Source organism: Zalophus californianus, chromosome 17 (genome assembly GCF_009762305.2).
Source record: "Zalophus californianus isolate mZalCal1 chromosome 17, mZalCal1.pri.v2, whole genome shotgun sequence".
Taxonomy (NCBI): domain Eukaryota; kingdom Metazoa; phylum Chordata; class Mammalia; order Carnivora; family Otariidae; genus Zalophus; species Zalophus californianus.
This window is the reverse complement of record NC_045611.1, coordinates 52,325,652-52,341,759: the sequence shown is the minus strand read 5'-3', so window position 1 is coordinate 52,341,759 and position 16,108 is coordinate 52,325,652. Positions and strand designations below refer to the sequence as shown.

The window sequence follows — 16,108 nt, the reverse complement described above, 5'->3', positions numbered from 1 at the left end:
TCCCACCTCTTCCGCACCCCGACCCAGGTCTCTTCCACTTGTAGGCATCCCCGCCTGGCTCCCCGCCCCCCCCCCCCCGCCCCGCTCTGCCCTCCTGCCTCCCTCTCTCCCCTCCTGCCTCCCTCTCTCCCCCCTACCCTGGAGAAAGCCAGCAGGAAGTCCATGCGGTGGGTGGGCCCCAGGCAATGACGCAGGCGCCAGTACACCAGGTGCTCCCAGGCGAAGACCAGCAGGGAGAGGCCCATGGCCACCAGGAGCATGTAGAAGACACCTGCCATGTTGTCGATGTCCAGCTTACTGCTCATCACCTCGATTTTGTCATTGTGGCAGATCCCGGAGAGCCACAGCCGCTCCAGCATCTCGATCTCATCTGGAGAAAGGGGGGCGGGAGGGGCTGTCATAGGTCACCTTCCATGGGTACCGTCTCATAGGAGTCTAGGCGCGCAGACCCCTCTTCCCTCAGACCCTGGTGTCCTGATCCTCATCCCTTCCTTTGCCCAGGACCCAGGGCTCTAGTCCCTCACGCCCCACCCCGGAGGCATCCCTGTGTGCAGCGCACCATCCCCCAGGAACTGCAGCAGCGCCAGGTCGATGGGCCGCTTCCACCGGGAGCCCTTGTGCAGGGCGATGCCATAGCCCGTTGTGGCAAAGACCTTGCCCGAGCCGATGGTGACGAGCTTGCAGCCCTCATCCTTGCGGGCCATGTAGTTGAGCACAGCCGCATCATAGATGAAGGCGTCCAGCTTCCTGGGGGCCAGGGGGCATGAAAGGCAGGGTCAGTCCCACCCAGATGCCCTCATGGCCCAGCCCAGAACCCTCCTCACCCCTGACCTCCAACTGCTCCAAATCCTGACCAGTGGTAAACTCTTGAGCAAGTCACTGTACTTCTTCTTGGCGCCTCGGTTTCGATTTGTAAAGTGGGGATAACAACAGTACCTCCCTTCCTGGTCATTCCAAAGGGAAGATGGCGCTTGGTGCCAGGAAAGTGCTGGAGACCTGTTAGCTGTGACTGATGACGTTCAGCCTCCACAGAAGCCCTCCCCAGAAGGTTCTGCATACTCCCCTCCATTTTAGAGGGGAAGACTGAGGCTCAGAAAGGGGACTCATACACAGAGTAATAATGCTGACGATCACTTATATTGTACTAGGCACTGTTCCAGCCACCGGCATAACTCATTCAATCCTCTCAACGTTCCTGTGAGGTAGAAACAGTTATCTCCAGCATTCAGACGGGAAATGCAGGCCCAGACACGCATCTTACTCGGCTTGGGTTCTCCCACTAGGCCCTAATTTCTAAACCTTGATGGGAAGACAAGCAGGGAGATGGAACGAGTGCTCACAGATGGATACATCGTGGCACATGCCGCCTGTCACTTCCTTCACACATAGTTGTGATTATTTGATTAATCTCAGCCTCTCGATTAGACTGTGAGCTCCACTCAAGCAGGATCCAGCTGGGATCCACTCCAGGCCGTGACCCAGCACAACTCCTGGCACATACAAAGTGGTTGTAAATATTTGTGGAATAAGTGAATGAGTGAATAAATAAATCCATGGCAGGGAACACTGGGTAACTATTCTATGAGACAAGATACATGCCTATGATCTGACATGAAGATGTCCAGGGTATATCCATGAGGGAAAAAAAAAAAAAAAGAGTCTGGGAATCCCATAAAGAGCATAACTCCACATTAATTTTTTTTTAAGTGGTGCATTTTGTGGGGTGCAATTTTGGTCATCTCGACTGCAGACACCAGGCCAGTTCTTAGAGGGAGGTCTCTGTCTTGCCCAGCATTGTCCGAAAGAACACTCCGCAATGATGGGCATGGCCCTTCTGCGCTGCCCAACATGGCGGCCGCCAGCCACACCAAAACGTGACCAGTAAGCCCAAGGGCAGAACTTTAAATTTTAATTAATTTAAATTTAAATAGTCTTGGACAGCGAAGGTCTGAGGAAAATGAGAGAGATCAAAGCCTGTGGCTGGAAGCTGGGTCGTGCAGAAGGCAAAGGAGTTTTGGAGCTGTTTGCCTATCTGTGGGTATAAATGCCTCCGGGACCCCAAATCTTCAGTCAAGCCCTGTCCACACTCTCACACCGGAGCACACAAATGCCTTGTTGCATTTCTGCAACATGACTGGCTGCAGAGAAATGTGGGAAAAGGACAGAATTAGTCCACGGACCCCAAACGGGGAGACAGTCAGCAGATTCCCCACACTGAATGGACTCCAGCCGAAGCAAAAACTTGGGGGTGGGGCAAAGAATTTGAGGCTCTGGAGAAGGAGCAGAAACTCCTCCAGAAACTGGGAGACCAGTCACCATCCCATGGTTGGAGAATGGGGTTTGAATTAATTTTATATGGCTCCTAACAGGCAGGGAGATCCCAGCTGACATCTGGAAACATATATATATATATATATATATAGAGAGAGAGAGAGAGAGAGAGAGAGAGAGGCAAGAAAAATATCACAGCCAGCTGCGGGCACCGCTGCCTTGTCGGCAAACTATAATTTCTCTCTAGGTTTCTCTTTGTTTAGGAAAATGCCCTTGGGAGCAAAAGGTGAATTGCTTCCCTGGTTTAAGTGGAAAGAGCTGGGGGTTTCCAGAGTCAGACTGAAGAGGAGGGATGGGAGGGGCTGAGAGCTAGGATAAAACGGAAGGAGGGTGGGCGCCTGGGTGGCTCAGTGGTTTAAGCGACTGCCTTCGGCTCAGGTCACGATCCTGGAGTCCCGGGATCGACTCCCGCATCGGGCTCCCCGCTCGGCGGGGAGTCTGCTTCTCCCTCTGACCCTCTTCCCTCTCGTGCTCTCTATCTCTCATTCTCTCTCCCTCAAATAAATAAATAAAAATCTTAAAAAAAAAAAAAAAACGGAAGGAGGGTATCCAGAGGTCCTCGAGGGGCACAAGGGAGAGGTATGTGGGATGGGGGGGAGAGACCAGGGGGCATTGCAGAGAGGGCCAAAAATGAAGGCTTCCAGTGGCGGGGAGGTTTGAGGGGCTTTCAGGAAGAGGGGATCTAAAGAGCCTTCACTTTTAATCCTTTGCTCAGTCCTTATGCAATATAATGCCTACCTCCCTTCCCCTACCCCCTACTCCCTATCCCCTGCCATTGTCACTAAACCTCTACCGAGACTCAGCCACATTCCACAGCCTTTGTTTAGGCTTAGGTTTGGGAAAAATTAAAAGTCCTTGCATCTGTCTTTGCTTTCCTGTTTATTCCTGCCCTGTTGCCACAGGGATCTTAACGTGTAGTCAGCTTCCGGTTCCTCCTCAGCTCACTACTCCCCCCCCCCCCCCCCCCCCCCCCCGCCCCGGCTCCCCACTTCACTCAGTAACTGGAGTTACTTCGCATTACAAGGCCCTACAGCACCGAACAGCCCTGGATCCCTCCTACCCCCCTGCCCGCATCTCCCACCCATGACTTCCTTGCTCACCCTGCTCCAGCCACCTTGGCCTTCATGCGCAGTTCCTGGATGGCTCCAGCACCCTCCTGCCTCAGGGCCTTTGCACTGGCTGTTCCCTCTGCTGGAACATTCCTCCAGATAGCTGCCTGGCTCTGTCCCTCACTTCCTTCAAGTGTCTGCTTAAAAGACACCTTCCTGAGCAACTTAGTTAATACTGCAACCCATGGCCTTTCCCCCAGGCCTCCCAAACTCACTCACCCGGCTGTATTTTTGTCCACAGCACGTATCCCCTTGTAACTATAATGTGTTCTTGGTTATTAAGTTTATGGTCCATCTCCTCCCACTGGAATTTAAATTCCATGAGGGAACAGGTCTTGTCTGTCTGGTTCACTGCTGTATCCACGGGGTCTAGAATAGCACCTGACATATGACAAGTGTTTCATAAAGTATAGCTCAATGAATGAATTCAGGCTGCTTCAAGATGGGCATTCTCTGGGCCAGGCATGGAGCTGGGAGGCAAGACTTCATTAATATGGAAGAGATGCCAAGAGGTTTTTCTCCATGGAAAAAGCAAGATGAGAACAGTGTGTGCTTTCAGTAAGGAATGCATAAAGAGGTGTGTATGCACACATAGTTTAGGTGATCAGAGAGAAATTTAAAAAAAAAAAAAAGCTTACTTTATGGAAAGGCGACTTGAGGTTTCCTTTTTTGCCCTTTCTGTGTGAGTGAGAAATTGAACATCCCTCACCAAATGGGCTTCCAGAACTGGCTGGGAGGAGAAGCCGTGTTTCTGTATTTCTTTTTAAGAGATGTATTTCCTTTCTCTTCCTGTGAGCTTGTTTGCCCTCTGTGGTAGGATGAGACCACATTTGGTGTGTGAGCCAGACAACACCATGTGAGGTTGCCAATTCCCTCCTACCCCTCTCTGTTAAGGATGGAATTTTCTGGTGCTGTCCATGGTGGTAACCACTAGCCACATAGAGCTATTTGAATTTGAATTTTTAATTAAAATTTAAAAATTCAAAAAAATTTAAAAATTCAGTTCCTTAGTCACACCAACCACATGTCAAATGACCAGGAACTGCTTGGCTACCACATGGGACTGCACAGATCTAGAACATTTCTCTCATTGCAGAGAGGGCTATTGGAGACTGATGCTCTAGGAACACACATGTGTCCGTCTCCCAGACTGGAATGGAAGGTCCAAGAGAGCAAGGACTTCGATTTGTTCACTGCCATACCCTCCGTGCCTAGCCCAGTGCCTGGTGCAAGGAAATCTTAATAAATACTTATTGGATGGATGGATGAATGAATGAGTTCTTTTTTTTAAGTTTATTTTATTTATTTAAGTAATCTACACCTAACGTGGGACTTGAACTCACGACCCCGAGATCAAGAGTCACATGCTCTCCCCACTGAGCCAGCCAGGTGCCCCTGAATGAATGTCTTTTAATTTCACATCATTAAGGGTTATTGTGTCAGGGAGATCATGATTCAGTGTTTGTTTTCCTTGTTCCTCACTATATTAAAAACATTACATATATAATATGCATATGACATATACACAAGCATACATATGTATTACATATACATGTGTACGACTAAGATAAAAGACAGAAAAATACTGACATTGGGCATTCCACAACAAAAATGGTCCAGGGGCGCCTGGGTGGCTCAGTCATTAAGCGTCTGCCTTCGGCTCAGGTCATGATCCCGGGGTCCTGGGATCGAGCCCCGCATCGGGCTCCCTGCTCCGCGGGAAGCCTGCTTCTCTCTCTCCCGCTCCCCCTGCTTGTGTTCCCTCTCTCGCTGTGTCTCTCTCTGTCAAATAAATAAGATCTTCAAAAATGGTCCAGACAGATCATCTACTGTGAAGTTCATTCAACAACCCTGCTCATGTAATCACAGGCCCACCACTTCTAGAGTTTTGGACTTCCACTCCCAAATATGTAGAGACCACTGAGGATTACTAAACATCAGTAAAGTCTCAATAAGAAAGATAGAAACAAAAGCAACAAATGGGGTGGGGGGGACTTGGAGGAAACAGATTATGCAGAGAGGAAAAAATGCAAAAAACCCAACAACTACCAATATCACCAGAGAAACAAGACAAGATATTCAACTTTGAATAGCATATCATAAAACATAGGATACCATCAAATAATACTATAAAATTTACAAAATACTATAAAAATTAAAAGATCAGAAAGAGTTCTTAGCAGGGCGCCTGGCTGGCTCAGTTGGAAGAACATATGACTCTTGATCTTGGGGTTGTGAGTTTGAGTCCCATGTTGGGTAAAGATTACTAAAAAAATAAATAAATAAACTTTAAAAAAGAGTTCTTAGAAATTGAAAATATACTAGCAAGAATGAAAAGCTTAATAAAAGAGTGGAAGATAAGGTTAAGAAAAACTCTCAGGAAGTAGGACAGAAAGATAAAGAGATAGAAAAATAAGAGAGGATAAAAGAGTTCAGGAAGCCCAATATGAAATTAATAAGAGTTCCAGAGAGAAATGGAGGGAAGGGGGAGATCATAATTGAAAGAAATCAAGGAGGTTTCCCAGAATGAATGCCATGAGGATACAACTGAAAGATCCAGTAATGAAAATAAATGAAGATGTTGCCAAGAAATGTCAGCACACTGAGGACAGGGAAAAGAAAAACGGTTGACACACAGGCTTATGATCAGAATGATTTTGGAATTTTAACAGTAATACTGGAAATTAGAAGGCAATGGAATGATGCCTTCAAAATTCTCAAGAAAATGATCTCCAGCCCAGAACTTCATACCCATCCAGAGGGCCTATCAAGACTAAAGATGTTATCAGATATGCAGTGTCTCCAAAATTTTACCGCCCCCCCCACCATGTGCTTTTTGTCAGGAGGCTCAGAAGAACAAGAGAGAAGAACCCAGGAAGAGTGAGAATTAGAATATGACAGGAACCAAACCAGGGGGCAGGTGAAGGGATCCAGATGGTAGCTATGCGGCAGACTTAGGCCATGAGAGAAACTTCTTTAATATGATGAAATTAATGGAGTACCTGATGCGAATGAATATGTGAAGAAGAGATTCATATAGTTAACAGAGAATTTTGAATTAACAAAGAAAACTCAGACACTTAAGCAACTGAAAAAAAAAAGACAATTATTAACTCCAGGAAAAACAAAGAATTGTGTGGGAGAGGAAAGTAATCACGGTTTACTACTTGTGGCAGCTGTGGGAGCATTTACACAGTCATAACATGTAAACACTGCATATTCATCTAGCCAGAAGCACAGTGTGGGAGGCTGGAGTAATTTAAATAAGAGTATGAGTATGTGTCTTCCATAGTAAGCAGTGAATGGAAAATACCTAAAATTGAAAAATCAAGAGGTAGCCACACAAACAATGGTATTTAGAGACAGGGACACAAATAGCAAAACGATACAATAAATAAGGTAAAAGCAGATCCCTCTGGGGTGGGAGAAACGGAGGGGTAGGCAGATGGAGGACTGTTGGTTTTCATTAAAAAAAAAAAAATCTTGTATTTGACTTTCCAAACTATGTGGATGTATAACTCTGATAAAAATAGAACTAGAAGTTGGGGAAAAAATGTAAAAAGGAATACTGGGGAGAAAAAGAATTCAGCAGAAGCAGAAAATCAGAGCAAGAGGTGACAGAAACACAAGGTGTCCTTTGTAAATCCAAGAGGTTGCTGGGGAAGGGCACAAAGAGGATAATTCTGGAATTTTCACGGCCCACCTGAGGCAACAGAGTGTAGTGGTTGAGGGGCTGGGCTCAGAATCTGATGGCCAGGGTTCAAATCCCAGCTCTACCACCACAGATCTCTGGCTGTACCTCAATTTCCTCGTCTATAAAATGGGAATGATAATATTCACCTCTAAAGTATTATGGTTTGAGGGGCGCCTGGGTGCCTCAGTTGGTTAAGCGACCGCCTTCAGCTCAGGTCATGATCCCAGAGTCCCAGGATCGGGTCCCACATCGGGCTCCCAGCTCAGCGGGGAGCCTGCTTCTCCCTCTGACCCTCTCCCCTCTCATGCTGTCTCTCACTTTCTCTCTCTATCAAATAAATAAATAAAATCTTTAAAAAAATATTATGGGTTGAATCGCCTCTCCCAACAATTGTATATTGAGGTCCCACCTTCGTTGAAGATAGGGTCTTTACAGAGGTAATCAAGTCAAAATAAGGTAACTAGGGTGGGCCCTCATGCAATAAGACAGGTGTCCTTACAAAAAAGGGGAATGGAAGACACTGGGGAAGATGCCCATCCACAAGCCAAGGAGAGCTCCTTCCCTTGCCCTGAGAAGGAACCCGGAGGACTTCTAGCCTCCAGAATTATAAGGCAACAAATTTACAGTAGCCCCAGAAAACTAATAATGAACTAATTAAATGAGTTAGAGCAGAACTTGATATATAATAAACACTATAGTAAATTAAAAAGATATGGGAATGATCCAAGCCTTGGCAAGGATATGGGACAAGTGGAACTTTGCACTGCTGGCGTGTAAGTTGGCACGACCACTTTGGAAGATGTTTGGCAGTATCTTTTGAAGCCAAGCCTCCATCTCCTTATGATCCTGCCGTTCTGCCCATGGGGATTTACCCACGAAAAATGAATACGTACATCCCCCAAAGACTTGTACAAGAATGTTCACCGTAGAGCATTCATAATGGCCAAACACTGGAAACAATCCAAATGTTCACCAGCAGTAGAATGGATGATTTCTGGTATATTCATAGAGTGGTATACTCAGTGGGATACAGCAATGGACGAACCTAGTAGAGCATGGGGGCAAAACAAGCCACACACAAAAGCTACCAGTACACTGTTTGATTCTGTCCATGTGATATTCAAAACCAGGCAACACTGATTCACGGTGATCATCTGCAGTGACCGGTGGGACAGAGGGGAACTGGAAATTGGCCATACCCTAATCTGGTCGAACCAACATAGCCACATGTTATATAGACAATCAAGGAGCTTCACACTTAAGATTTGCATGTTCTATCTCAACAACAAAAAAGACACAGATGAAGCCCAAGCAATTTTTACATATCAGGGGAGGGGGTTGTGGCTGACCTTTGGATGAAAAAAAACACAGGTATCCATCCTTCTCTGAAGTCAGGGGTGGGAGGGATTTGGATTCATTTTTTGAGATGGGGCTGCTCTCCAAAACTCAGGAACTAAGTGGATTTGCGACATGGGGCTCCCCTGAGTGTCTGAATTTTTGCTCTCTCAAGGTGAGAAAATAGACCAAGAAAGTGACGCATACCTCCAGAAGTACAAGAGGAAGACAATCCCCCACCTCCCAAGGAAGAGCGCGTCCTGCTCGTGTAGTAGGGGTGGGTGGGCAGAGCCTGGGGAAGCTGCCCTGCTTTGCAGAACAGAGCGAGAGGATCTGGAATTCCCAGGGGCCTTCCTGGAGGGAGGGGCTGATGACGAACCGGAAGAAGAGGGAAAGGGGAGAGATGAGTCAGCCGGCTGGATGGGGAGGGTACTCTGGGGGTGAGCAAGAAAGTGAAAAAGTCCCAAGGGGCTGGGGGTGGGGGCGAGGGCTGTTCCTAATGTTCATTAGGAAAATTTGCATTTACATAATGTAGACCGGGCTGCCCAATAGGGTAGCTACACGCCATGTGGCTATTCCGAGAACTTGAATGCGGCGAGTCTGAACTGAGACGTGCTGAGTGTAAAATGCACGCCGATTTCTTGCGGGGAGAGTGTGTGTGTGTGTGTGGGGGGGGAGATTATGTAAAAGAGCTCAACCATTTTTATACTGATTACATGTTGTAATCATATTTTGGATACATTGGGTTAAGTAAAATGCATTGTTAAAATTAATTTCACCCATTTCTTTTTACATCTTTTAATGTAGCCACTAAAAAACTTTTAGAATCACGCTGCATCCCGGAGGACAGCGGCTTCCCAGGCTCACTCCCAATCCCAGCACTGGACACTCAGGTCTGAGGCCAGCGGAGGCTTTTATGGGGATTAAGGGAGGGGTGGGCTTCCATTTTGGTTAATAGCTGTGGGGCTGGGAAGACACAGTCGGCGCCAGTGACATGCTCCAGAAAGCGAATTAGATCTAGCAAAGAGGAGCTTGAAGCCAGAGTGAGCCTGAGAAGCACAGGAATTTGCAGACTTCTTTGGCGGGGAGTTTGGAGCCAATGTTACAGCGATCCTCAGGGGCAGGGAGACCCTGTATGACATCTGGGGGTGGGGCAGGCAAAGAAGAAGATCAGGAAGGGGAAGAAGTCCAAGAGACCAGGAGGTGGAAGACGAGGAGGAGGAAGAGGGCAGGAAGGCGGAACTGAAGAAGGCAAAAGAAGGAAGGGAAGAAAAAGGAAAAACAAAAGAGCTAAAAAGAGGCTCTAGCTGGCTCAGTCGGAGGAGCCCATGACTCTTGATCTAGGGGTTGTGAGTTCAAGCCCCACGCTGGATGGAAAGATTATAAACAAACACACTTTTTAAAAAAAAGAGGTAAAAAGACAGAGTTCTGCATTGACACTGTCCACAATGGCAGCCACTAGTCAGGTGGGCTCTTGAGCCCTTGGAATGAGGCAAGTCCAAACTGAGATGTGCTGTGAGTATAACATACTTCAAAGTACAAAAAAAAAAAAAAAATTAATTTTCATATTACACATTGAAGTCAAATATTGGAGATATTGGGGTAAACACAGTATTTCACTAAAATTAATATCACCTGTTTCTTTGAGTGTGGCCAATAGAAAATTTTAAATTACATATATGGCTCCCCAGCTCTGCTCTAGAAAAAAAAAAAAAAAAGGCTGGAGGAAACTCCCGGAATCATGAACAGTGGATAAGGAGGGGAAGGGGAGAATCTTCTTTTTACCTTATTATTTTTTTGAAGATTTTATTTATTTATTTGAGAGAGAGAGGGATAGCACAGAGGGAGAATGAGAGGCAGAAGCAGACTCCCCGCTGAGCAGAGAGCCCCAGGCGGGACTCAATCTCAGGACCCTGAGCCCAAGGCTTAACTGACCAAGCCACCCAGGTGCCCCTTTACTTGATTATTTGTAACACCAAGGAAGTGTTATGCAAGTAAAACCACTATAGAGAGATTAAAAGACATTAGGGGGAAGGGAAACTGTTCAAGGGGCTTGGGAACGTGAAGGCGAAGGGTGCCGGGCACAAAGAAAAGGGGTGTCCTCCAAATGGGGTAGCCCAAGGGAGGGGGCGAAGGGGTCCACCAGGCTTCGCAGCTGAAGGAGGCCAGTGGAGGAAGGGTGCTCTGCAAAGGAGCGCAAGACTTTGTTTGCCCACCTGTCCCCCACAGGTTCATCTTTGAGAACACCCCCGCCCGCGGAGCAGGGGCGTGGCAACCCAGAAACCACATGACCAGGCCCCGCCCTGACCACCGCTGATTGGCCCGAGCATGGACACCTGACTCCGCGCTGGACCAACTGGATTCTCACTAGCGGGGATGTGAAATTGAACCGAAGCATGCAGGTGCTCACCCTGGACCCTGGAGGTGAAAGGCGGCGCGGAAGCCGGGGGCCATACAGCAACCGTGGCTGCAGCTGAAGCCAAGATAATGTGCAGAGAGCCAGTGGCCCCTGAGAGGAAGAGATAGAGAAGCAAGGGAGGAACCTTGGCTCCTGATGTTTCATTTCCCAGAGCCGCTTTGTAACCTGGTGGGATTGTGGACGCCGTATTATGAAGGCAAAAATTAAGGTTCAGAAGCTCAATTCACTGGCCCAGGGCTCACAGCAAGTAAGGGGTAGCTCCCATTCCAATCTGGCTTTAAAATTAGTGCTGTTAAACACCCCCAGAATACTGCTGGGAACTCTCAACACACGGGGGACACCAGCACCCTTCATTATATGGGAAGATCTGGACAAACGGTCTCTAGAGAAAAGAATGGATGGATGGATGGATGGATGGACAGACAACTTAAAAACCAGTGTTTCCTATTCTGTGCTGTGTCCTAGCACCTCTGCCCGGGATTCTCCAAACTCAGTACCCATCTTAGACCTCTGGTAAGGGAGTGCTACTCTGGACCCCATGCTCTTGAGGACTCTCCCCACTCCACCCCCCATTCCCAGGGGAATCCCTGGGGCCAAGGAGTTGTGCCCACCCAGAATCCACACCTCCACTGGACATTATGCTCTGGGAACCTGGGGTGGGTAGAATAATGGTCCCCCAAAGATATCCACACCCCGCGGTGGTTGGGTGGCTCAGTGGGTTGGGCATCTGCCTTCGGCTCAGGTCATGATCCCCGGGGTCCTGGGATTGAGCCCCATGTTAGGCTCCCTGCTCAGTGGAGAGTCTGCTTCTCCCTCTCCCTCTGCTCCTCCCTCCATTCATGCTTGTGCTCTCTCTCTCTCTCTCTCTCTCTCAGATAAATAAATTTAAAAATATGTATTTTTTAAAAAGATACCCACACCCTAATACCTGGAACTTGCGAATATGTTATCTTACACTGGAAAAGAGACTTTGCAGTTGTGAATAAATGAAGGATCTTGGAAGGGGGGGATTAGCCTGGATTATACGGGTGGACCCAATGTCATCATAAGGTCCTTTCAAGAGGAAGGGGGTGGGGTCAGTCAGAGAAGAAGCTATGGCAATGCTAGCAGAGTTTGAAGGATCCAGGGCCACGAGCCAAGGAATGCGGGCAACCTTGAGAAGCTGCGAGAGGCAAGGAAACAGATTCAGATGGGAGGACAAGGAGTCAGCTGTTCTCCTGGAAGGCAGAATTCTGAACTTGAACTTGTTTAGCCTTTCTGTTTGTTAAGGTCTATTTGTCAAGGCAGGAGGACCCAACATAATGAATGGCTGGCTTGCATGATCGGTAAAGTTTCAGTAGCTCGACATAAGGTATGCGAGCCTCCGTGTGCACTCTTCTGCAAACGTTAGCAATCGGGCTGCCCCAGGTCTCAGCTGAAAAGGCCTGTTACCCCAAATGCCTCCAGTTCATGGTGCTTCAGTGGGGAGGGTAGAGGAGAAGGGGGCAGTTCTCTGCAGGGGGTGAAGTGGGGCGGAGAGAAAGAAGAGGTGACTAACGAGAAGGGGCTTCAGTCCTCAGTGTCCGAAATGAGAAGCTTTCGGGGAAAGAAGGCACAGGGAGGACACAGGGAGAGACAGAGATGAGAGACCGTGTAAGCCCCAGGACTCGAGAGAGAGGAAGTAGAGCCCCAGAGAAAGAAAAGAGGCAAGAGAGAGGCTGCCTGGTGGCACACTTACAAACTCCACAAGGGCAGGACTCTGACGGATGGCTTGGCTGGCACAATCTCCATTTGCAACCTCCCCCTCTGCCACTGTCTACAACAGAGCCTGGAAGGCTAACACACTCAGTTTCCCAGCTTCCTTTGCAACTGGGAGTGACCATCCAACACACACTGTGAAATAGCCAGAAGTTCCTCAGAAAGGCATATTTTCCCCAATAAAAAGGCAAGGCCTTGCCAGGAGGAAATCCTCCACCTTTCACTCTTCCTCCTCCTTCTTGCCTGGAATCAAGATATGCAGCAGGGCGGGGAAGCAGCTATCTTGTGACCACGAGGCAGTCACAGTAAGCAAGAAGGTCTAGGCACCAAGGTCAACAGAACAAATACATGGAAAAAGTTTGAATCGTTGATGGTATCTGTGAGCTATCGTGCCAGCCTTGGACTTCTTACTGAGAGAAAACGAAACCTCTGTCTGTTCAAGTACTCCTAAGGATCCAGGCGACTTACCTCTTTTATTGACTATTGGTATCCAGTGCAGGAGCTGGGCCTGGCACAGAGTTGGTGCTCTTTAAAACACTTAAAAATGAATGAATGACATTCATGTTCCCACAAAGCCTAGCTTTCTTTTCTGCTACTGGTTCTGAGAGCCTCCCCTGCATCGCAATGCTTACCCAACCATCTTCCTTACAGCTGGTCGACTGGGCTTCTTTTCTTGCAGCTCAACAATTCCAATCAAGACAGAAGGGTAAAAAGGAGTGGCTACTTGAGGGGTGAGCTGCTTGGGGAAGGTGATCCAGAGGACGTGATAGCCTCCACAGTAATGCCTGTCCATCTATTCTCCACTTGCCAGCCAGAGGGGGCGTTTACAAACAGAAATCAGATCACACCCCTCCCCTATTTAAAATCTCCCCTCCTCCTGGCTTCTTGCTGCCCTTCGGAAAAAAACCCAACCCTGAACTCAGCCTCGGGGTTCACACCCATGCCCTACTCTCATCTCCCCTCTAACGTCAGCTCTCTGCCATCCAGCCACATTGGCCTTCTTGCTGATCCTCCAATAATCCAAGACCACTCCCACCCCAGGCCATTTGCACACCCTATTTCATCTGCCTGCAAGGCTCTACCTCCACAAGTCCACCTGGCTAGCCCTCACCTCCCTCAGAGCTCTGCTCCACTCACCTCCTCCAAGAGGCCCGCCCTGAACACCTTGGTGAATATATCCCAGTTCAGTCATGCCCTAGCTCGCCACCACTTTCTGGATCATGCTGATTCTTCCGGTTGCCTGTTTCTTATTCATGTCCCACCTCCGGACCCTAAGCTCCCTTGAAAGCAGGGACTCTGGTCCGTTTGTTCACTGCCTGGCGTAGACTAGGTGCCAAGAAGATAAAAGTGTGTTGAATGAAGAAATCAAGGAGGGACAGGGAGAAAGTTACTGTGCTCAGTTTTGTTGTAACCTTGGTCTGTACTTTGGAGCCTGAACTTAACTTTACCCCCAGGATTTGGGAAGCTGAAGTTAAAAAGCAAAACAACCTAATCCAAGCATCCATTCCAGTGAGCTCAGATCTAATGATCATAACGAAAATAACATAGCAGCAAACACCCACAGCGAGCCAGCAGTACTACTACCAAATAATAAACGAACCAATAATAATAGGTATAATAATCCTTATGACAACCTTCTGAGGAGGGTCCTTTTGTTATCCCCATTTTACAGAGGAGGAAACGAAGGCTCAGAGTGGTTGAGCAACGTGCCCAGGGTCACCAAGCCACGGAGAGACAGAGCCAGGATTTGAACCCTGGCAGTCTGGCTCTGGAATCTATACCTCCCGGATCTCTGAAGACACATCACAAGGACCCTGGTTCTGGAAGGGGGAGTTCACTCCCAGCCTCAATGATCTATGCACGCCCTCCAAGCCGACCCACCCCTAGCTGACCTCTGAGCTGATGAGTGGCGCCTGGCCCCTCACTCTCTCCCAGCATCCTCAGGGCCCCCGGCGGCCCCACCCCCCACCCCCCAGCCCGAGTCTGCGCTGACCCTGCCTTGAGCTGAGTGAGCGCTTCCTCTACGCGGGGCTGGTTGTAGCGCACCATATAACTGTGCATGTCGGGGTAGTTGCTGCGGATGTTCTTCTCCGTGGACCCGTTGGGCACCGTCCCAAACTTCAGGGGCGGGTACTGCTCCTGGGGCCGCTGGAACTGGGGCAGAATGGGAAGCTATTAGGGCGCCCCCCTGGGGCCATCTGGGTCAAGAATAGCCTTGACCCAGATGCTCTGTTCTGGGGGACACCTGCCAACTGGCAGGCACCCCAGCCCAGAAGTGTTTCTCCAACGTGCTCACCGTGACCCTTTTCTACTCCCACCCAGCAGATCTGTCTGCAGACAGCCACACGTATGCATGCAGACATGTACACACATATGTATTATACACAGTCGGGAGTAATATTGAAATATTTAACACCCGGCACGGCCTGATCATGGTCCAATCTGAAAAGACACTGGCTACAGAGTTCACTGGAGAAGGGTCGCAGACGCCTCTGATGTGCCAGGCATTAACCCTTAACTTGCCGGATCACAGGAGGTCCCAGGGGCAGGGGTTGGCACGACGGGGGCTGGAGGCAATTGCTAATTACCAATCCATTCAGAAATAGTTCACTCTTTTTTTTTTAAGAGAGACAGAGAGAGAACTCGTGCACGTGCAAACCCGGGCGGGGGGGGGGGGAAGGGGGGATAGGGGCAGAGGGAAAGAGAAAGTCCTAAACAGACTCCATGCTCAGCATAAGCCCAACGCGGGACTTGATCTCACAACTCTGAGATCATGACCTGAGCTGAAATCAAGAGTCAGATGCCTAGCCAACTGAGCTACCCAGGCGCCCCAAAAGTTTACTCTTTTAACAGCAGACATAGCCATACCGGTGTGGGCTGGCTCAATGTCAAGTGTGTATATGACTAAAACAAAGATGCAGACATATTTTCTATTCTACTCCATTAAAAAAAAAAAAAATGCTTGTTGGGTTGCCTGAGTGGCTCAGTCGGTTAAACATCAGCCTTTGGCTCAGGTCATGATCCCAGGGTCCTGGGATCGAGTCCCGAATTGGGCTCCTTGCTCAGCGGGGAGCCTGCTTCTCCCTCTGTCCACCGCTCCCCCTGCTTGTGTGTACTCTCTCTCTGACAAATAAATAAATAAATAAGATCTTTAAAAAAAAATGCTGTTGCAATCCACTGAACTGACTTCTCAACCTTCTTTCTTTTTTTTAAGATTTCTTTTTTTTTTTTTTTTTTTGACAGAGAGACACAGCGGAACATAATCAGGGGGAGTGGGAGAGGGAGAAGCCGACTTCCCACGGAGCAGGAGGCCTGATGTGGGGCTTGATCCCAGGATCCTGGGATCATGACCTGAGCAGAAGGCAGACACTTAATGACTGAGCCACCCAGGCGCCCCTGATTTCTCAACCAACCAGTTAACCACTTTGGTCTCAAAGAGTGCTCTGCAAACCACCAGTCCCCGAACAAACTGTGGTCTGGATG

General features: G+C 48.5%; 1 protein-coding gene across 1 annotated transcript in view; it reads right to left on the bottom strand.

The window, feature by feature from the left end:
• GRIN2D (glutamate ionotropic receptor NMDA type subunit 2D) overlaps positions 1–16,108 on the bottom strand; it is a 32,356-nt gene that overhangs the window by 2,415 nt on the left and 13,833 nt on the right. Inside the window, exons 9-11 of the mRNA XM_027619578.2 lie at positions 14,619–14,779; positions 560–747; positions 138–370 (exon numbers count right to left, since the gene is read on the bottom strand). Coding sequence (XP_027475379.1) covers positions 138–370; positions 560–747; positions 14,619–14,779 — 582 coding nt within the window. The remainder of the gene's footprint in view (positions 1–137; positions 371–559; positions 748–14,618; positions 14,780–16,108) is intronic.